Source organism: Schistosoma haematobium, chromosome 1, assembly GCF_000699445.3.
Source record: "Schistosoma haematobium chromosome 1, whole genome shotgun sequence".
NCBI lineage: Eukaryota > Metazoa > Platyhelminthes > Trematoda > Strigeidida > Schistosomatidae > Schistosoma > Schistosoma haematobium.
Window position 1 is genome coordinate 18,933,733 of NC_067196.1, and position 23,275 is coordinate 18,957,007.

Below are 23,275 nucleotides of genomic sequence, written 5' to 3' on the forward strand. Positions count from 1 at the left end.
TAATAACCGAGAAAGTTTAAGAAAAGATGTCATTATTGATGTTGTAAAGGGGTATTTAAATGTTTCATTTCTTAATGATAAGTCTTGTCGATTGAAAGTTACTTTGTTATATCCGGTCGTCGGTGATTGTTTTGTCGGAAACGCTTATCACATATACTCAAAACGATGTACCTCTGCAATTCCCACGACGCGAAAATAAGAACACAAAGATTAGCATAAGTGATGATTTATTAACCCCAAAACACAACGACAACAACCCTACTCAAAAATACACTCATTTATATATTGATGGTACACCCATTTTGATTAATAATTAGGATGAAATCACATACATAACAAATCACACACAGATCACAGTTCATGTCAATGGAATACAAGAATATCGCATATTATACAGAATAAAACATCATACGAGAAAGGAAAACAAATACTACATTAGGTAATCATTACATTGAATCAAAACGGAAGTAATATTGAACAAAACTCATAAACCGATCGAATTCTGACTGTTCTTCCCGTCCTATTTGACTTTTGTACTTTAAATTTTTAAACAGTGAGGTAGTCCAAAACTAGTTATATTTAAATACTGAAAATTAAAGAGAGTGACTACTTTAAAGACTAAATAAGTTAGTATTATCATGACAGTTGCCGAGATCAAATACTTCATAAGGTTGATCATATAAAGTGAATCACTTATAAGATCAGCTATAAGTTTTCTAGACATTAAAAATTTATTATTATTTCATTTGATCAACTAGAATAACATTGGTGTGAAACCTATGTCACAAACTGCTATTTTTGAAGAGATTACGAGATCACTTAAAATTGACGAACGGAACGAACGATCAGCGACACAATGACAACATAAACTGTTCCGATGCGTCTCGACCGCGATAACTAGAGGTAGAAAACCAGATTCAGATGAAGGAAAAGGTGTATTCCACAAGCAGTCGAAAGCACGAACGAACAAGCGTATTTAAAGAGGGAACGGAACAAATGATATTTAGCATTCTTTCAAGTGGAAAATACAATGTGAGTTTTAAAATGGGCGCTTTTAACACGAAAACGAGAAATTTAAATTCCCAAAATTAAATTAACAACAATAAAACGTTCACTAAGTGATTTCTGGGGATCTAGCACCCCTAGCATAAGAGTAGAATATTAATCTATCAGAATTTTTGCATTTGTTTCGTTATATCACACATTTTTGTAAGTAAAAATAAACTATAGAAATACTGAATTTTTAAGGAAATAAACAGTCACTTAATACGGTCAAACTGATGGGATAATCAGGATCCATGCATAATGAACTATAAAATGTGAAGAAGAAAAAGGCGTACTATTTGAAAATGTCACAAGTTGGAACAGGAAAAAACATTTTCAGTTGTAGGAACATTTTTTTAATCAAAAAATAAAACTTCCCTAATTAAACCCATGATGATGAACGGTATATTTGGATAATAAAAAAATGAAAAATAATCTACGGTTATTAAGTAGTTAATATTGTTTGGCTAATAAATAAAATAAAACAGTGAAAAAATCGTATGGATATGACAGAGACGAAATGAAAATGTCACTAAATGAATGAAATGGGAATATCATACATTATTGTCTTGTATACGAAATTTCTCCCATAATTGAACAGAATACATATAAAGATTTATTATGCAATAAATGGTTACACAGAGCATAAGTAGACAAGGTGAAGGCTACAACATTCAACACACACTATTTTTCTGATAAATCTCATTTCACGAAACAATAAACAAAAAACTTTATATGGTATATAAATCACGGAATTTCTTCTAAAAGGCGATGACAACAGTATCCATGAGCTAATACGACTTTGTAGTGAAAATAATACATCCAGAAGGAAATTAATTGATATTTCATATGACTTAACTGCTTTTATGTCATAATTCGTCATTCCATGAACTAAAAACGACTGAGTCGAAAAATTATACATTCAACTCCCCCAGATAATAGTATATCCACTGATAATCTATTTGATCCCAAAACAGCTATTACAAAGACCTGAATCAAATTTCTCGATATGGTAATATTTTTCTTCAATTGGTAAAACAAGATGTTAAAATGATTACATAGGCTACGATGCACAGGATTTATGTATTCTGACCATATTAACAATGAGTAGCAAATAAATAATTGCACAAATCTCGCTCATATTTAAAGGGGTGATTGTACATTTGCTACTTTGTTCTTGGTTAATGTAATTACAATGTGCCTCATTCAAACAATGGTTCGCGTTATTCAGGTAAATCCAACAGAGACTAGTTCAGCTTATTTATATTGAGTAACATGTTCATATAACCTAATAACTATGTAATGAAAATTGGATACAAGTTTATCTAACGACTTAGAGGGGAAGAATTTTTTTCAAACCAAAGAGTTATTTTGGATAATTCATTGAATTATTGATGATATACATACAAACAATTCAAGATGATTATATCTGATGTTGAATCTTTGGAATTAATAAGTTGTCAGAATAGATTTATTGTAATAAATTTGATGTATTGAAAACTTAAAAAAAGAAAAAAACTTTGGAAATTAGCTGACAGTTAATGTGCAGGAAACTGTTTATGATTTGAAGCATTTGCATCATAAAAGTAGAAGTGAAAGCATCAACCATAACCATATCCTAATATATATATTCAAAGTAATAACTCTGTTAACAGTTTACATTTGATAACGAGAATTACACCACAAAGTAGGACTAAAACTTACTTAAATAGTTTTTCAATATGATCTAGACCATTTAATGTTATTCGATTTATCCCTTGACTGTTAGAATGATATAATGAAGCAATAAGAAGGTTATCGACACTAGTTGGTGATGATTTATTAAACTCCGTTTTAGATATTCTACATAGAAAGGAATAAGAATGAGAAGAAAATATGCAACTTTTATGCAACACATATGAAAAACAATAAATGGAAGTAATAAATTATATTAGTTGTTTATCATTTAAACTGAATGGAATTGTTGAATAATGGTTAGTCAGTGAGAAATATTTAACTAGATACAACTGAAAACAAGATTTTTATAGAGCACCATGTCTCTTTTTTGCACAGTGGCTCTTAACATCAATAATGAATAATTCTATAAATATCTTGCCTTTTTTTCAACTGTATTATCACTGGTGAGATTAGTAGTAATAGCGAAAAACGTCTAGTGCTCGTCTGCTCATATGTGTTGTTCTAATTTTCACAATGGGAATCTTTAATATTGATAATTAGACGGGGTAGAGAATAAATAATTCACTAAAACAGGAATATTGCTAGACTGTCATTGTGTTTATTCAGTAATAAATGGTATGAAAAAAGTTCACAATCACAAATCCTGGGAAACTCAAGCAATTTTAAAGTATATGGAAATGACTAAAACCTATGCTTATTACCTTGAGGTGTGTGGTTGATTCTTTACTTATTTCTCGTGTATGTTTTTCTGTCCTGATATCAAAACACTGAGTTGGTTGTTGAATTTTTTTCTATTGAGAGATTAGGTATATAGATTGCCGAATTTACTGGTATATTAGACCTTCAAAACTAGTATCATCTTCATTATTTTGTCATTATCTAACAATTAATGATGACTTTACATGAACGATGGTTATCTTATCCCACATAATACTTTTCGCAAGTTTTGCAGTTTACGTTGTACATGAATTTCAGTTCTCATATCATTTGGTCATTCGAGCTACAAAACCGGGGTTACAGAGATTTTGTAACCTTCTAAGCCACACTAAATCTAAAAAGCTTTCATTAAGCGAAAGTTATGATTTCCTACACTTTTCCCATGTGGACTAACTTAACCTCAAAAACCTTTCGAAATTTCTTCCGTATGTCAGATCGCTACCTTGTGGAAAATTTCCTTAATAATATGAAGAACATACAACGAAAGGAAACTACAGAAAAACGAATGTCAGTATAGTAATCCATCTCTCTTAAAGACTCAACAGTAATTTACCTGTTTAACAAGAATTGTATACATGGTAAAAATTGCACAACCAATTGTAGACTACGCAGGGTCAAGGCAAGATTTTTAGCAGATATACGTTGTAGATCGACCCGTTTACATGCCTCAGCACCAAGTACAAGTTGACAAACACGGGAATTGAAATGCTACAACAAGCAAATAAAGCAAAAAAAGTAGTGAAATCAAATAAATGTATGGAAAATGTGTAGCCAGTGAAACTAAGTTGTAATTTGACACAGTGCGATGACAGACAGACACTTTGCTTACTACTATTTATCAGGAAATCGGAGAGCAATCGAAATAACGACAGAATGAGAGGAGTAATAGAGTATGTGGAGGATAACTCAAAGATGTGCACATAATGTATTTATGTATGATTCTCATACTGCGGCACTGTGTAATTCTGCATTGAATAATAAATTGGTTTTCCTCATTTGAGTTCATGTTCACTACATACATACAAACATTTTGAATGTTGCGCTACAAATTTAGAAATAACGAGAAAAACTACTACAAAACTTTTCTCGTATTGTTCAATTGCTCATAGTCTCAAAAACGCAGCAGATGATAGGATGAAGTATGTCAGAAAAACATCGATTTATCTTGTCGTTAACCTATTTTCATCACATACACATACAATCAGTCTTGCTATAGACAAATTTAAAGTGTATCAAATAAATATATCATTCTATTAACATCAATTACTTCACCATAACTCAGACGTTTGATCAGCTATGTGGAGATTCCTATGTGTATGTAAGAGTGTGAATGTTCATTATCTATCTTATTAATTACAAACGTACTAATCAGTCAATAATTCGCAACTCGTATATACGCCCACATATTTATTTACAATATTTTCTCTTTTCTGGCCTGATTGTCATACGTACAGTTTCCTAAGGCAATACACAACTAATAAATTAATTTCAATAAAACAAATGAAATTACATAACAGGATTTGAACTAGGCGAAGATACGAAGTTAACCAGGGTTACTTATAATAGGAGTTAGAAGATATTAATTTACAGTCTAACATCACTCATGTTTCTAAATAGCTTAACTATACAAAATAAATGAAACACTTCTTCAGGAAATTAGATTTGAATTAAATTATCTATCAGTATGAGAATCTGTTAAGTTTACAAAGTGGTTGTCTACTTACGACGAAAAATTCTACTTGAATTGATTAAGCGAAAATATTGGAAAATTCGTTAGCTTGACCACATGCAAATATAATCGCACAAATTATTTCATAGATAAATGATGTTAATCCACAAGCATTATTGATATCCTAAGAAACTTCTCTTATACGGTACTAAGATAGACTTTCCGTTTAAAAAAGTTACACAGTGACTAAAAACCACATAAAGAATGATTACAGTTCGAACCTGAAATTCAGTAGTTCAAATCAAGATGTTCAAAACGTTAGGCTATGGCGAAAATTGTTAACACGTATTACACGATGACGATAATTTGATTCAAGATATTTTATGTTAAGATTGACACTATAAAATCATGCAAATACTCTATTAAAAAAAGATAGTCCATAGAAAAACCGAAGTCCGATATAAATAATACAATGCAGTACATTTGATAATAAGAAACTACCATATTTAACAACTTAATCAAATAAATAGAAGCATTTCGTACATTGATTGATTGAAACCATTCAAAAATCTAAGATTACAGTGGAAATTGTTAATCCACTCACTACACATATTAACACAATAACAATAGTAATATTAATAATAATAGTAATAGTATTATTATTAATAATCTTCCCACATAAGTTAGAAAATTTGTGTGGAACGAAACAGAAAACACTTACATTAAGTAGATCGGCTAAACGATCTGAAACGAATTCAGTAGTTAACGGTTGACCAGGTAATTTTTCATCTAATTTTACATAATCATTAATTATTGGCAACAACAGTATAACTGTACGAACTACAGTATACTCTTCATTTTTTAGAAAAACATAATTGGATGTAGAGACCACACTATCTGTTGACTGAATCAAATTATTATGATTCGGTGTACAAGGAGAATGTTCGTTGGTCAGCTGTGAACTCTAAGATGTAACAGAAATGTTGAAAACAATTTGTTGGAAAGAAAGAACTTGAAAAGTGACATTGAAAAGAAACCGAAATATTATTATATAGATAGACACATAGGTATTTCACGTTAGGATATATTTTAAAGAATAAATCATTCAGTTCAAATGATATTATACGTATGCTTATTTTCGATCAAAAATATTTGCGTAATTAATCGAAATTTTTATTAGTCTGGGACAATTTTGTACAATTCATATGTTATTTGCACTGGAAATTGATATCTGATGAAGAAACATTGAAGATCTAGAAGTACTGAACAACTGAGGATAAAATAGCTGTTCAACACTAAATGGTTTTTCGAATTGATGTCTGTGCGTGATGGCAATTGCTTTCCAATCGAAATCATAATTCTTTTTTTTTAACGAATTTATTTCAATATTATTTCTCTCTTGAGGGCTTTAAAGAATATGATAACTGATTTTAAGTCAAACTGACCGTTGCTGAATGAGGAGACTTCATATCATTTGTGATTCTGACAACCTTGGATGCACAAACAGATTAATAAAGTGAACGAAATGAGTAAAATGCATTCTATTCATCATAAATATTCCTTATGTCAATAAAATCCAAATCATCCACACAGCGTTTCCATTGCTCAATCGGTCAAGTTTAGATTTTGATGAATATGAGTACATTAAACTGTATATATATGGCAATGTAGCACAAATGTAAGCAAATAGCTACACTTGTGAAATTTGTTTTTACAACTATATTACTTATGAGTAACTAGAGTTTATTCTTGGATTTTAATGGTCGATTTCTTTCTGTAGTCATATTGAAACGATCCAATTTTGTGCCTGTATGTGTTGAGATTAAACTGTTATTGTCGTTGAATTCATTAGCTTTAATGTACTTTTAACGTACACTAACCATCGTATACTGAGGTGACAAATCGAATTAAGTTAGACACTCATTTTAAACCTGGAAACAATGAACAGGTTGACAATTATCCAGCTTTGGTCGGTTCGTAATCTCACTAACATTCAATAATCTCCACATTCCCTGTACTGGTGATTTCTAGTTGTTTTATGACCACTTATCGTTTATGTACTTCTGCAAACAAATATCCTAATAAATAAAGAGATTCTTCTGATTACAGTCCACCTCAGGTGAGATGTTCCCGTAAACCTAAGAACATTGACTTATTCGAAAGATGAAAAAACAATTTATTTCTCAGGTAGTAAACGAATTACTTCCATAAATTGTATTCTTACATGTCCATCTTTTCTTCAAAACACCTGATATATATAGCTTATCATGAAATAGTATGTTCACACAGTAAAAATATAAAGAGAAGCCAAATTAATTTTATATGTACGTGTACGTACAAGTTTAGCAGTTTTTCAAAGGATAAGACCTGAATAATACAAGATTGTAACTAAATATTGGGCATGTTTATAAGATCTAATTTTCCTGTAGTTCTCTTATTCCCTAAAATTGAGTTTTCATAAGAAGAGCTTTTCCATTCAATCCCGAATATCGTCTTTACTACATCATAAGTGCTGTTAGAAGTATGAGGGTGGTTATCACTTCCTAGTTGCCCACACCGTGGAGACTCTTAGTGACATGGTTCAGAATCGACCACAACGCCGTAGATATATACACTCACTCCCGTTAAACTATGAGATTAAAACTGCTTTATATCTTTTTTTCTACGAACTAATTCTTTCTTCCTGCACTATATCCTTATAGACGATCTTTCTTTTATACATTACTACCGTTGAAGTGGCTACTTTTATGAATTTGGTGTTCATCTTGTTGTGCTCATAAGGTGTGGCAACTTGGACCGATACATATATGTGCTTGGTCCTACGTTGTAGCTGACTGATTGAAGTGAGAAATCATAACAAACAGAATAAGTGAAGTAAATGTAAACTCGTGAATAAATCGTTTAAAGATAATAATGTTGACTAATGAATCATGAAGGTAAACAGTAAAGTAAACACTTTGTATACGTAAAGCAATATAACAATCTATGGTGCATAATCCAACTGCTAATATTTTGCACAGAAAAAAAGACTTATAAAAAAAGAACCAAAATAAATTTCTCCAAACAACAATAAAATTAGTGTATCTTAATTACTAAGCAGTAATTCATATACTTTCAAATGTAATACTAACCAGTTGTCTAAACTGGAAAAAGGAATAATAAGGTCTTAAACCAGCAATGCAGTAGGTTTTACCATTAAACAGTCATTCTCCTACTGATGTTGTTTTTTTTTTTCAAATAAACAAACCATATTAATGAGTTGGTAGTTATTACACACTTTGATAGTATCCAAATAACAATTTAACAAATCAATAATAAAATAGAATTAAATTGTTAGGTAACCAGAAAATTAGCATCATTAATTTGATTTATCCCATATGATGTATGCTAAAGTACTTTAACTAAGAAACAAAAAAATGTATTAATTTTGTATTAAATTACCTTCATTTTACAATGTCCTACTTCTATGGATATATCATTAATCATTTGTTGAACTTGTTCTGGACAAATAGCTGCTTGCCATCTTTCTTGATCCAATAACATATTTATTTTATCATAATTTTCACGATGAAATCGGTCAATTATAAGTATAATCATATCAAGTACAAGATCACGTAAGATTAAATCGGATTGAATATTAAATATGTATTGGTTATTAGATATACAATCATTAGTGTTAGAACTAATAATGGAAGAGGGGATAACATCATTTGAAGTTTTTTGATTTAAAGGAATCGTTGATTTTTTAACACAAGACTTTGATTTATTAAAAGAATGTACATTCGGTTGTAAACAATTTTCTGAATCATTCGATTGATGACAAATTATTGCTTTAATTGGAATATCAGAAAATTTCAACCATGCTCGAAGAACATATACCTTATAATGAACAATAAAGAAAAGAACCAAAGAATAATAACAGTATTCATATTTATGTGGTATACTGTTAGATCATTCATTAGTACCCGATAATATTTGACAAGAAGGTTAGCATTTAAACATTAAGTTGATTTACTTAACTACCTAGTTATTATTTAAAACCGACCATAATTATGCTCTTGTTTGGTTTTTTTTTATTCCTTTAAGTATAATTTAATCTGTTGGCTATTAACTTACATATATTGTTAGAATTGCCCAATTCAGGTTTAAAGCTTAAATATATTTAGTTATCTATTCCAATTATTGATTGAATAAAAGTCAACCCAATAATTTATTAAATTAACAGATTTATGGTAACATTACATTATGCAAAAACACTCATTTTACGATTAATTTAATCCTAATAGGTTGGATTAATTATTTTCATTTTGACTGTTCGCCAAGAATAACAAAAAGGCTGTTAACATTGACTTGAACGTGTTGAAGTATTTCATAAATTAGTTTATATAACACTTTTCATTCAGATAATAATAAAAACTCCCAATCTTCTTGTTCAATAAAATGAAAACATAGAAACTTCACTGCTTATGTTTAATGACACTGGTTCACCTACTCCGGTTCGGGAAATTGAGTAGTATAAAAACCTCTAACAAAAACATTGCGGCTAACAGCAAAATGCATAGGGCAGTACTTGATAAATTAGTTACATTGATTACAATTAACGATACGTTGACACACTTTTCGATATTAAGAAAGATATTTAATAAAGTGAATCACTTTCAGTCTATCATATTTTGGAATACCATACAAGAGAATAAAATAAACTAGGAGACAACAGTGAACGGACAGAAAGCAAACCACTGAAAGTTGTTAAATACTTGGGAGAAAAAAATGAAAGAAGAGTTCATCCTTGTATGAATTTGAGCCATATAAACTTAAGTTCTCATATCTTTATTCGTAAATTTTCAAAGGTCACATGGTCAGAAAACAAGCCAATACTACTTACAAAGCAGAGACCAACAGATCGTGGCTTCATTAACATGTAGACACACTTCGAGGTTCTCCAAACCTGCTCCTGTTCCAGATGATATTTCATATCCTATTTGGAGAAGTTATGATGAATAAAATGTGATTCCAATAACTTCTGCTAGTACATGATTATAACATCAGCCGGAACATCTTAGGATATTACACTCATTAATTCAAGTGTTTCAAATATTTCACACTGAACAATTTGTCTCGGGAAAGAAATCGGAATCAAGTCAAGATATGAGAATCAAAAGAATTATAGATATGGATGTTTGCCATCAAAGCGTTTATTGTCATAACATTGGCAATGTTTGCTACGTTTGAAGAGATTACGAATCACCTAAACCGGAAAATGAAACGAAAGTCAGCAACATGACAACAGGAAAAGCTAAACTACTCCACTGAGCCCCAGTCCTGCTGACTAGTGGCAGAAAACCAGATTCAGATGAGAAAAAAGTATTATTCAACAAGCAGTCAGAAGCACGAATGAACAAGCACACAACTCAAGCGTATATATACAGTACAAAAATGTCCTTGGAAAATGTCACAAAATGACATATTAGGAGAGGAAAAGAACCAGTGACACTTAAGGTCTTTCAAAGTGGAAAATACAAACTGAAGGTGAAAGTTGTCGCTTCTGGTGCGGAAATGAGAAATTCAAATTTCAAAAATAAAATTACAAAAATGAGACGTTTATCAAGTGATTTCTGGGGATCTAGCATGACCAACAAACTTACAATTCAGATATTTTGTAAGAGACACTAAAGGAAACGTAAAGTGAAAAATTTCAGTCGATATAATTGCAAAAAAGTATGCTGTTGCATAAATTACCGTTTCGATATATTACTTTTGTATCTGTTTGAAGAGACAAAAATAAAACATACCTGGAAAATACTCAGTATTTTGACTAGTTCTCTAAAATTACTCCAAGTAAATTTATCAAATACATATTCACTAAACACTGTTGCACATGGAATATCCATTATTGAAGTTGTAGACAAATGTCTTTGTTGTAGATTTGGTGAATTCACTGATAAATCAACAGTTGAAGACAATGCTGTTGATGTCATCAACTTTGGTTCCATTAATTGAATAGACCCAAGACGAAATCGAGATGAAACAATTGAACATAAACGTTTCTGGGATATATTAGCTGTATTCCATAAAGTTTTATGCATACATTTAGCAAGTTCTTTCGCTTTATGCACACTAATTGTAGTTAAAGGTTGATTAGTAGACAAAATAACAGTACTATTTTCAACCGTTTCATTTGACTGATGATTAGAACAGAGGTTATTTTCGAATATATCCACAACGTCCTAATTTAAAATGAAAGTAAAGAATTAATGAATTCTAGTCAAGAACAATATAAATGAAATAACTTGATATTTTGTCTAACATAAAAAGTATTAGACAATATGAAAAGCTTGAGTTATATGAGTCGAAAACAGAACTAATTATATAATCTAATAAAATAATAACTTAGAGATATATTCAATTATTTTTATTAAATTATTTACTGAATACATTGAATTGTCGTTATAACCATAACTTACTCTTATTCAACTTTCGTCGTTAATTTTTCACATGTGAGGTTTGAACACTTTATAGTATAGAACAAGACAATAGTCAGAAAGATTGTTAACTAAGAGAAATTACAAAACATTCGATCACCCGTTTGTATCTACCAGTGTACTGTGCAATCTGAACTATATTATCGTCTGATCATCAAGTGTTCTACTTACGCCCTGCTTTCGATATACATAAGCTCTTCACTCCGTCTAACGACTGTGACAACTTTGAGACCACGTTCACTACCTACTGTCTAAAAGCAATCTTGTGTGTAGCGTCCATTATAATAGTGATAAATTATTTTTACGTTTATAATTATTTCATGATACAAAATAGTTGCTGGTGGTTAATAACAAAACTAATTTTACCAAGTAAAATTATTACAATTTCAACAGAAAGAAAACCAGAATAAAAAAATAAAAGAACGCTAATGGTTATGTATTTAATAGAGATTATCAGTGTTTGAGGGAAATAAACATAACATTTTGATTGATTTTATGTTGGATATTATCTTTGGTCATCATTAAGTAGTTCCAGTAGTTTTTCTACTTCATGAAAGTTTAACAAGGAATTCTGCACTCCCCAGCTTATTTCAGCTCAACAGACGATGACTTCATGAATATTAAAAGAGTTTGACAGTAATTAGCATTTTTCAAATATACATAATAAAGGTACATGGTGGTCAGTCATGAGTAACCCAGAAACAGAAATATATCCCAAAGGCATTTAAAAGATTATCTATTTTATGAATCTGTTTGCTTATGATAAATATACCATCTATGTACTCTAAATTGATATAGGCGGTGTTAAGCGTCTAGAAATATGTCTATGCCAAAACTAAACAAAACTGAGTAGCGTTGACGAATGCAATGTGAAGTAGCCAGTTTAAATGACGATTTTCCATAGGCTCTGACCTGATCAACAAAATTCGAGTAGAGATTTCAGTAAATTGATATACCATTTTGGCAATTTACTCGCACAATTAGTCTGCAAGTTCAAGAAAATTATACAATTATTATAGCAAAATATATGTGAATTAACCACTCACTTGTCCACGAATTAGTAAATATTTTATGTCATTGCATAGATTAACTAAAAACGTCATCCAATTTTCACATGGCATATTACGCAGTTGATCAGAAGTAGATAATTTAGTTGCATTAGATCCTATTGTTGTAGAAGAACTGATTAAAAAGGGGGGAAAATTATAAAAGAATAACTTGTCATAAAGAAACCAAGAAATTTGGTGTTACATTCAATCATTTTGCTTAAAACATATGGTATCTAACAATGAATCTGTTAAACAATAAATTTCAAGTTCAGTTTAACACATACTCGAAATTAAAACGAGTGCCACAGGAGAACGAGTAGACGAATAATATATTTAAGATGAATGATTTTCTGCTTAATATGCCAGAATACTAATTTGGTAATGAGCAATGTTAATGACTTGGTAAAAATAAGTGAAAATAATCCAGTTCGAGTACCAATCTCAATAAGTGTTATTAATTTCAATAAGGCTGGAATTTCAGAAGTGCATAAAAGATACTTACCTTAATGAGATTATGGGAAGGTACACAAACATCCCAAAATATTAATTTCCTCAATCTAAACAAGTATTGATCCATGTAAAATAAAATACTTAGGATTTTATTTGCTTTATGATTTCGAAGGAAGCAAGAAAAGAAGGTAATAACTTACTCTGTAACACTATCATTTCCTGGAGGTCGTGTAACTGAAGTGATATGTTGACAGAATATATCTTTAACTCTTTTGAGCATTTCTGCATGAAAACCACTCACAAAATCCAACCGATTAATTCGTATTAAACCAAGAAAACACGATAAAATCTGTAAGTAGGTATGCCAAGGTGAAAGATTAAAAAAAGAGATGAGTAAAACAGTAATAGATAACCAATCATTATACACAAACTTAATCTACTATGAAGAGAAATGACTAATAAAAAATGTAACGATAATGCTGAAGATTTAAAGGTGAAAGGGGTGCACACTAATGAATCCTATACTGGGACGAAACAGCTGTCCAGCGTTTCCTGACTTTCAATGGTGGTCTAGTGAAGATTCGTTCATGATTTAAACTATTTAAAGGGGATGGCTTAGTGTAAAAAAGTTGTCTTTGAAAAAAAATTATTACTTGAGTGGTTTGATCTAAATTAAGCATCATTGTATTTCTAATTACCAGACGAAAGACATGAGATAAACTGAAATGAATACGATCAAACATTAGTAAACCCGTTTATTTGTTAGCTTTTAACCATCCTCTCTTCCTTTCAGTATCATGCCATACTAATGAACGGTTTGATTTATATTTATTCATTTATGAGGCTTGCATTATGTAAATGAGTGACACTACTAAAATACTGTATTCTTTATTACATTTACTTCGTTGAAAATTTATTTTACTTTTGATCGTGTTTTCGAAACTGCTGTCAACGTTTAAAAATTTTATGAGTAGAGGTTTGAGAATTCTGAAGGTTTCATTAGATTTCGACAAAAGCGTTCAATAATTATAAATTCGAGATTCATACATGTTATTCAGTTGCTGGTTTAGGAATGTGTGCATTAAATTCTACGACTGTACTCCTTAGTTGAATAAATTGGAAGACTAAAGAAATTATCATTAAGTAGGTGATAATCAAATTTTAGGAATAAAGAATAAGTACAAGGACGATAAACTCAATATATTGAGGCAAAGAGAGAACAATGACAAATAGCAATCTACTTTTACTCAGTACATTATCGAAGGTTATCCACCAAAACACAGAAGCTTAAACGTTACGGAAATTAATTACCATCAAACATCTCTAGGAATGCAGAACACAAACTGCCTTATTCTGAATAACCCAACTTGATGACAAATTAAGATATAATTAGAGCATGTCTGTACATAAAGCTAACTAGTGGAGTTCCGGTACATCTCAGTACGCTACTAAAACAAATCATGTATCTGACCAACTGAAATAAAAATGTTGCACAAAACAGTCACCAACAAGCTACTACTAGCCAAACTTATGATATCTCATCTAAATGAAGAGAGGTTTTGACATCAAGTAAATAATTAGAATAATAGTTTATTAAATGACGGATCTAATTTTCAACCTGAAATTTCCGCAAAAACTTAGGATGATTAAAATCTTTCAGCCGTTAGAGCATGAAGTTCTGTTTCTTGTGGTTATAACAAATTTTGATACGTTTGCGTTTTACATTAATTTTTTTGGAAAAAGTTCATGTTTTCATTAGTAAGTAATTATACGAACAGACAGAAAAATTATTCAGAGTACGAACAGAGAGTTCTGGAAATATAGTCGCACGGACCTCAACCAAGTAGTCTGCATCTAACAACATGGCTCAGACTAGAAGTTAGTGACTTTATGAACTAATGCCCTGTTTTAGTTTGGCCGCCCCTAACTTTCTTCTATCTGTCTCCAATACTAGTCAACATTACGTGTCATGGTAGTCGGTGGTTGGGCATGTGTAATACATGGTCCAACCATCTCAGTCGATGTAGATACACAACCTCATCAACTGATTTACCATCGTTCCCTAATAACCTGCTTCTAACTTCACTATTACTTACATGGTTATCTCAGAACATGTGAGCAATATTTCTAAGACATATGTGATCAAATACTAGTAACGTACGAGTATCTTCTACTCTTAATGTACCCGTTTCGCAGCCGTACTCGTGATTGATATTTATAGATGGATATCTCAGCTTCGCCATAGGTGATGTAAGTTAGCAAAAGCCAAACGAACTTTGTGAATCCGTGCACAGATTTCATCAGACACCAACTTGTTAGGGCTGAACAGACTTCCAGGATAAGTGAAGTTGTCGACGCGTGTTGACGCAGGCCAACTGGTTGATAACACTAAAGTATCTAATAACAACTGTTTTGAGATTTACAAACAAATGTAAATAATGTGAATTATTTATACCAATAAATGACACCGATTTATCAAGAAACTAGTATTTACTCTTTGGGACGATTTGTGGTTGGAGCAATCATGAATGAGCCATTAGGCAGTACGTTTGAACCCTGCCCTGACTACTTCAATATCGATGCCTGGGTATCATAAATAACCATACAGAAAATGTGTACTTTAAAGCTGGATGTAAACTTGTACTTAATAAATGAGTTGAATTAACTCAGAATTCAGTGTAGACCATTATCTAAATTAAAAACTACACAGAGTAATAAAAAATAGTTAAGAAAAATCGTGAAGATTTGATGAATTCGTGTGGAACTAATAGCTTTTCAAAAAAAAAATAATGTACTTCATTAAATATTTCAACTTGGTAAAAGAACATCAAACATACATCTGGGTCATGGAATCCACCATATTCTTCAATGGGTGGATCCAAAAATCGACACAATGAAATGTCAAATTCTGATTCGACCATTTTATGTACGAAATTAGAAATGCCACTTAGTTGAGCATCAAAATCACGTAGACAAAGAAATGTAGTTGAATTCTTCTTCAACCTAGATGTTAAATTTCTATTACCAGGCTGGTCCATCACATTATCTGATGATAAATCACTGGAAGTTGAGTTCACCATCAAATGTGAATGTAATAATTCTTTTGTAGTGCTCACTAAATCCAGGGCAGCACAAAAATCATTATTTCTCAATAGAGTTTGAATAGTAGGTTGTGTAGCTTGAAGACTCGCGATTAATTTTAACTATGAAATAAAATTGTATGAAGTGACTAATGCTATATTACAATAACAAGAAGGATGTATCTGATGACGAAAATGTTTTGATAAATTAACTACGAGCGGACTCATAAATCTTAACAAACCTATTTTTAAAAGAAATATAGTTTTGTTACTTCGAACAAACTACTTGCAAGTAGTATGATTGAAATGAGAAATTTTTATAAGGAAGCAATGACCAGAAGTTGTGTTGAATCTAAATGCCCTAGGATTCAATATTAAATCCTCATTTAAGACCAAATTTTCCATAAATAACCTTCATGTAACTAGTTCTCCTTTTTTAGAATAGCTAAGTGAATAAAGCTTTGGGCGTTTAAGGGGAAAGGTACTAGGTTCGCGTCCCAGAGTGAACATGAACTCTAGGGTGGCGATATATACGACTGACGAGCCCCATGTGATTCGAAACGATCTTCCTGGGCTCTACTGCCAGACAAATTCCTTCTGTTCCATAAAAGCACGAGACACAATATTTATATCGAAGTAATCCACACAGGATGCACACATGTTAACTTGAACTGATCTTAATTCAGCCGAAATATAAACCACAGGATAACCCAAACTAATACAGATTGAATTATAGTTCTCCTGTAGATTTTTCACTCTCGATTTTATTTCTTCAGGATATTTGTAAAATTGCTACAGTAGTTTTTAGCTGACAGATTAACTTGGACGGTTCAATTCAGAAACTAGTGTCAAACACGGTTTTTTTTTACAAAAAGAGAACGTTTATTTTAACATTCACTCTTTAGTAACGTCACAATTTATTCACAATGAGTATGTAAGAGAAACTAGTAGAAAATGGGATATTTTTACAATTACAGAACCATAAATCTTCACAACATAATTAATTTTAACACTAGAAATAGTCATAATTAAATCAATAAACATTCAAATAGTAGAAAATATAAACATGTTGAGAGTGTAACTACAGTCAATACATAATTAAACAAAATAACAAAGCAATAATGATGGTTATAAACTGACATAAATCAATATCATACTTCCTGTCCTAAAGAAAACAATCTTATTTTTAAATAGTAGATGAAAGAATCAAAGTAGTGAGCTGAATCAACTCTATTGTTAACGATCCTTCAAACATATTATTACAATCTTTCTACTTGTTTATTAATACTTTTGAAAATATGTCACTTTATTCATCCTGTCTTTGAATTGGTTTGCTAATCATTAGTAATTTAGTTTTTCACTACTTAAGTGAATAGAGCAAGGAACGTGGACTATTAACACAGAAATACAGGACAGTGGATTTTAAAAAAAAAACATTACACCAATGTAATTTCATGCAATTAGTTACCTTTATTAATTTAAATAAAGCCACCAGAACAAACATGAATGCAGAATAATACGAATTCATTATATTTAGTGGTTTCTTATCTGCTGCTTACAACCAAATATGTATTAAAATTTTACATTGAGGTAAGATATAGTGTGAAACAATTGATAGTATTAATAATTTTAAAAGCATGAGGAATGTGAATGGTATGTCCGGTGTCAAGTAAATGTCGAGTTATTGAACTGTTGAGAGCCATCGCCCCTCGCAGTCTCGATTTCTTTGGAACATGCTCGGAAATGCGAACATTTACTCTTCTCTCGGTTCTTCCAATGTATGTGCTTTGGCACGTACATGTAAATTGGTAAATGCAGTTGGAGCTACTGACATTCCTCAAGCTTTCAAAATTATTAGTAGACAAAGAGATACTATTTCTGTTCGGTTTGCTGAAGCTATTGCGATAAAAAAACTCAAACCTGATCCATGTATTCAAAAAGATACAGCAATAAACCTATTGCTACTCTATTAATTCAATTTTTTGGTCATTAGTTTTATTTTATTAATGTTTAGTTTGTTATATTTCTCTTCCATTACCGAAATCTTAAACCACGCCTTCACTTATACATTTCCACTCACTCAATTCTCTTAAATTATGTGAACTCATCAAATCTTGTTTAATTACTACGCAACCCATCTTACAAGTTTTTTTTAATTCTAGGGATCTTCTACAAACCCTTCATTACCTTTAAAATTATCATACAATTTATGTTGTCTGTCTCTGAACTTCACTCAATTATTACATTATATATATATATATATATATATATATATATATATATATATATATATATATATATATATATATATATATATTATATTGTCGATAACCTTTATCATTGCAATTCTTTACATTCACTTATGTCAACTGTTTCACACTATATTTTACATCAATGTAAAATTTTAATACATATTTGGTTGTAAGCAGCAAATGAGAAACCACTAAATATAATGAATTTGTATTATTCTGCATTCATATTCGTTCTAGCTTTATTTAAACACCAATATAATACTAAGATATGATATTCGATTTTCTAGAACGATTTTTGAATCGCCAAATTACATCACCTAGAAGTCTCTAGCCACGAACTAACTAATGTCTGTTATTCATAATTTAAAATAACTATTTGACGCTTCAGCAGTAAGCAATATACCTTGAGTTAACTGCCTTATTAATATTTAATCTTCTCTAAACAACACTACCTGACGACATTCTGAAACCAAAAAGGAATAACTCACCTTATTAACAACCAGTCGATAGTTTTCCCGTCTTCTAACAACACGTAACAATTTCATCTTGTCAATTATAGTCAATGTATTAATTTGATGCAATTTACGTCTAGAATTTGAAGACAAATGCATGAAAAATAGCTTGTAGATCAGTTATTCATGAAAAGCATTCTCCACAAAAGAAAAAAAAATATGAAAATAAGCTATAGATAGACACCATGTCAGTAAAACATTAAGTTAATCGTCATCTAACGGTCGTAACTTTCGAGTTTCCATACAACTGGATCTAATTGAAGTTAATTTGTACAATATTTATTGATAAGGATGCATTGAATCTCACCAAATTATCTGAATATCGACTGACGTATACACAAGTTGCTGACAAAGATTTCTCCCTACATATACAACTTAGCAAAATCCTTAACTTTACATCACTGGATGAAATGTATAGTACAAAAAAATAAGCAAGACATTCTTAAATCCAACCACAGAATGCTACAAAATATGTATACCAGTATATATAGCCATGTGTTTTGAACAAAACAAGAACGACAATATTAGCAAAATACACTTTTCAGCTACGTCCAAACTAAAACGTTTAATTATTTCCAATCATTTAAGATAATGTTCGATTTCTTAAAAATGAAGCTATTAACAACAAAGAGACCGTTGTAGAATGTTAAAAACGTTAACAATTAAATTTTTCAAATGGTTTTTTGCTAAATAATTGTTTAGATTGATAATATAAAAAAGTAATACAGAGGAGGAATGTGTATTCATTGTGAAAGTTACCAAGTATTTATATAATACATATGCATAGCCTTCAATTTTCCATTTACATCTTTTGGTGTGTCCCGCGTTCTTAACAGTCTACTCGTCTGATCCCCATGTGTTATGCTAACCCTGTGCTTCCGATGTACTGAAACTCTTCACTCCGTCTGACAATTAATTGTTGCAACTTCGACGCCACGTTCCGCCACACGCTATATACAAGCAATCTTGTGACTAGCGTCCACTACAATAGTTCTGGAATATATTATTGTGTAATATAACTGAATTTGCCTAAGTTTAAAAAGAGGATGTATGAGTTTAGCTCAGCAGATTGTGATCATAATTAATTGCATGGAGAGAAAAAAAGAAGTCACAATGTTTAGGCCGCTTACGTTACCAAGTCAGTTGAAAGTTAACCACTGGCTGACTCCTTTTAAATAGAAAGACCTAATTGCTATGGCCTCTTCGAAACTTAATCAGATAGGATTCAACTTTATCGGTGACTTTTAAAAGCTTTCCTTGAGCCAACTTCACAAACTTGTAAAAAATTGAATTCGTAACTTCGTTTATATTTTAAAGAAACGTATTCGTTAATGATAATTCCTTCTTTCAAAAAGTGAACATAATGTTATTGCTTGGAAATAATAAAACATACAAGTTTGTATGAAACTGAAGAGTGAATGCAACAAAATACAGTGAATTTATAGCATAAAGAAAATATTATTATTCTTGATTCGTTTAGATTTTTGAAGGAAACCAATAACCTTGTTTTGTATCATAATTCAACAGTAAGACAAATGAGGGGGTAGATAATGGGATTTTTTCTGAATGCAAATTCTCTGATGTTCCTCCATTAGTTTGCAATCATTCACTTATTCGCTACGGCTACTTCATCAATTTGCCAGTACAACACATTGTTGAGTTGAAATTGTATATTTTTGATACACATGAACAAAGGCTGTTTGAATTCAGTAATTGGCAAAGGAAGGAGTTCAAGATATTCTCATTTAATATCGACCGTTTTTTCCAAAAGAATTTCTCTTCACAAGGATTCCTTAAGAAAAAACAGTCGATGGAATAACTAATCACAGAATAAATGCCACGATGAAGATTGCTTATCCATCAACAAACTGAAGACGTTGGGCGAAATGAACTTCTCACTCACTCTAACATAAACTGACAGGTCCTATTTTCCTACTACCTCCAAGCACATTTACCAATTTACATGTGCTTGTCAAAGCACATATATTGTAAAAACAGAGAGGAGAGTACACGTTCGCATTTCCGAGAACGTTCCAAACAGCGCAATAGCTCGGCATTTAATTGATACCAGGCATACTATTGACATTCCACAATCCTTCAAAATTATTAGCAAACAAAAAAAACAGCATCTCTCTGGTTTGCTGAAGTAGTAAATTATTATTTTTTGTTATTGTCATTATTAGGATTATCTTATTAGTGGTTATTTTATTATATGGTCTTGGCTAAACTAATTCTTTTTTCATGCACACCAAAATCATCCCTTCATTTATTTATTTCTCTTTAAATCCTCTTCAATTATCGATTTCTAATTCCAGTCATCTTAAGCAAACACTTCACAACCTCTATAATTATCACACTAGATAGGATCTTATCTATTTTCGGACTTCACTACTGTGTCACCTGTCGCCCTCTTAAGCTTTTCGAACTGTCCAAATGACCTCATACCTAATCCTAGACAGATATATATAATCGTTGTTGACAAACCTTGTTGTTATAATTCATTCCGTTATCAATGTTATCACATTATATCATACCTCAATGTTATAGTTCAGTACATATATAGTTGTAAGCAGCTGATGAGAAACCACGTATTAATGAATTCATCTCATTCTGTTTCAGTGGCTTTTTAACTTTATTTAAAATAAAGTTATTGTTGAGAGCTTGAATATTCATTGTGAAGATAGATAAAGAATTATAATTGGAAAGGAAAGGTTCAGCGTGATCAGATAAAATGTTGGGATTGTGCTGAACTGTAGTTGGTAGGATAATAAAAACAGAAATCAGTTGAGGGTAAAAGATCTATAGAGCAGAAGATAGAAGGGGAACAGATGGCTGTGAGAGTAAAGAAACCAACTGAGTGAAATTTTTCAAGGATTATTATTATTAATTTCATTAGTAAAAATAAGGTTTTTATGCCCTAATTTATTTTTACCTGAATGTTATCATGTTCTATAGATCTGCATAATTTCAATAAACTTATTCTGAAACTATTTTGCTATCTGTTTTTAGTATTTACATTGATATGAAATGTATTGCATAAACTAACCGAAAATCTTTAATTTGACGAATAGCTTGACTTAAATCTTCACGTATCACATCATGACACTGGATAGCTTCAAAGAATGTTGAAGATTTTCTGGAAACCTATATATTAGAATAGAATAAAATGAATAATACTAGTATATTCCTTCATAACCAATATACAGTATTAAAAGAATGGAACAATAAATACACTCGTACAGATTTTATAATTATTTGAACACATAAGTATTGGTACAAAGGGGCATCGAATACATATGCGCCACACAAGTCACTTGATTTGTGCGTGGACTGTGTTACTGTCCGGGTGGTTTTCTTAGGGGGCCACACCCAGAGCCTTCGACCTAAAGGTCTAATCCACAAGGCAGTGGAGCAACGTCAGAAGATGCGGTCCCATGATAGCCGGTAACCAATAATTGTTTCATACGCCATTTATTCACTCAAGATCCTGGAGCCTATGTACACCATCGGTTTGGAATCAGGGTTTTCCAACTCCCTTAGGTGGATCCTCCATATTCACTAACCCGGTTGAAGTGCCGGATATTTGCTTTTCGTCCTCTCAATTTCGTAAACAACATCCTCGCCGCGAAAAGGCAGTGAGTAAGACTTCCCTGGCAGTGGTTATATGCACGTGGCCATGTGAGAGCATTTCGTGAGGGAGAGCTGACTCTCCCACTCTCGGCCGTACCAGGGCATTTGTGGGACCTACAAACACGGCTCAATTCGACGGTCGGTGTCTTCAGGAGTTAAAACCACTTCTGGGTTTGGTTAACCAAAGCTTTCTTTCAACCCAACCCTACATCAGCCATAATTGCATGTCGGTGGATGGGTATACGATGAATATTCACTACCTCATTAATCTTTATCTAGTACCACGCGTTGCTAACTCAATGGCCACGACATAGACGAGCAACGCTTCGAAGGCGGTTATGATATTTGAATTAGTAAAACAATAAGAGTATACATATTTACCTGTTCAACTATATTTAACTCAATAATATCCAAATAATTAACCAATTGATTATGCTGATTGCGGAAAGCTTCTTTTTGCAGGAATTCTTCATTGGGATAGTTTAATCGATTTGGAATATTTACAGAATCTGGTTTACTTGATGGGAAAACGATATTTTCAAATGGGTTTCGAACATTTTGAAAGTGAGAACGACGGACGTGTAAAGGTATAACTTGACAAAACGTCTTTTCATCTTTCAAATTGAAATTTTGATCAAAGTATAAAGCGGGAATGGAAGTCGTTGATATATCATGCGATGGTTCATGTTTTAAAACTAATATATATAAGAAAA

General features: G+C 31.4%; 1 protein-coding gene across 2 annotated transcripts in view; it reads right to left on the minus strand.

Moving 5' to 3' along the window:
• Nucleotides 1-23,275, minus strand: part of VPS54_1 (Vacuolar protein sorting-associated protein 54) — a gene marked incomplete at its 3' end in the record, with an annotated part of 64,258 nt that overhangs the window by 15,929 nt on the left and 25,054 nt on the right. Inside the window, exons 5-15 of one of the 2 annotated variants that reach the window (XM_051212202.1) lie at nucleotides 22,944-23,257; nucleotides 21,979-22,076; nucleotides 18,909-19,008; nucleotides 15,250-16,291; nucleotides 13,289-13,437; nucleotides 12,636-12,771; nucleotides 10,900-11,334; nucleotides 8,549-8,986; nucleotides 5,829-6,071; nucleotides 3,992-4,146; nucleotides 2,749-2,886 (exon numbers count right to left, since the gene is read on the minus strand). In XM_051212202.1, the coding sequence (XP_051073326.1) occupies nucleotides 2,749-2,886; nucleotides 3,992-4,146; nucleotides 5,829-6,071; nucleotides 8,549-8,986; nucleotides 10,900-11,334; nucleotides 12,636-12,771; nucleotides 13,289-13,368 (1,625 nt within the window). In that variant the 5' untranslated portion in view covers nucleotides 13,369-13,437; nucleotides 15,250-16,291; nucleotides 18,909-19,008; nucleotides 21,979-22,076; nucleotides 22,944-23,257. The remainder of the gene's footprint in view (nucleotides 1-2,748; nucleotides 2,887-3,991; nucleotides 4,147-5,828; nucleotides 6,072-8,548; nucleotides 8,987-10,899; nucleotides 11,335-12,635; nucleotides 12,772-13,288; nucleotides 13,438-15,249; nucleotides 16,292-18,908; nucleotides 19,009-21,978; nucleotides 22,077-22,943; nucleotides 23,258-23,275) is intronic. The other variant, XM_012938949.3, reaches the window with a different exon arrangement.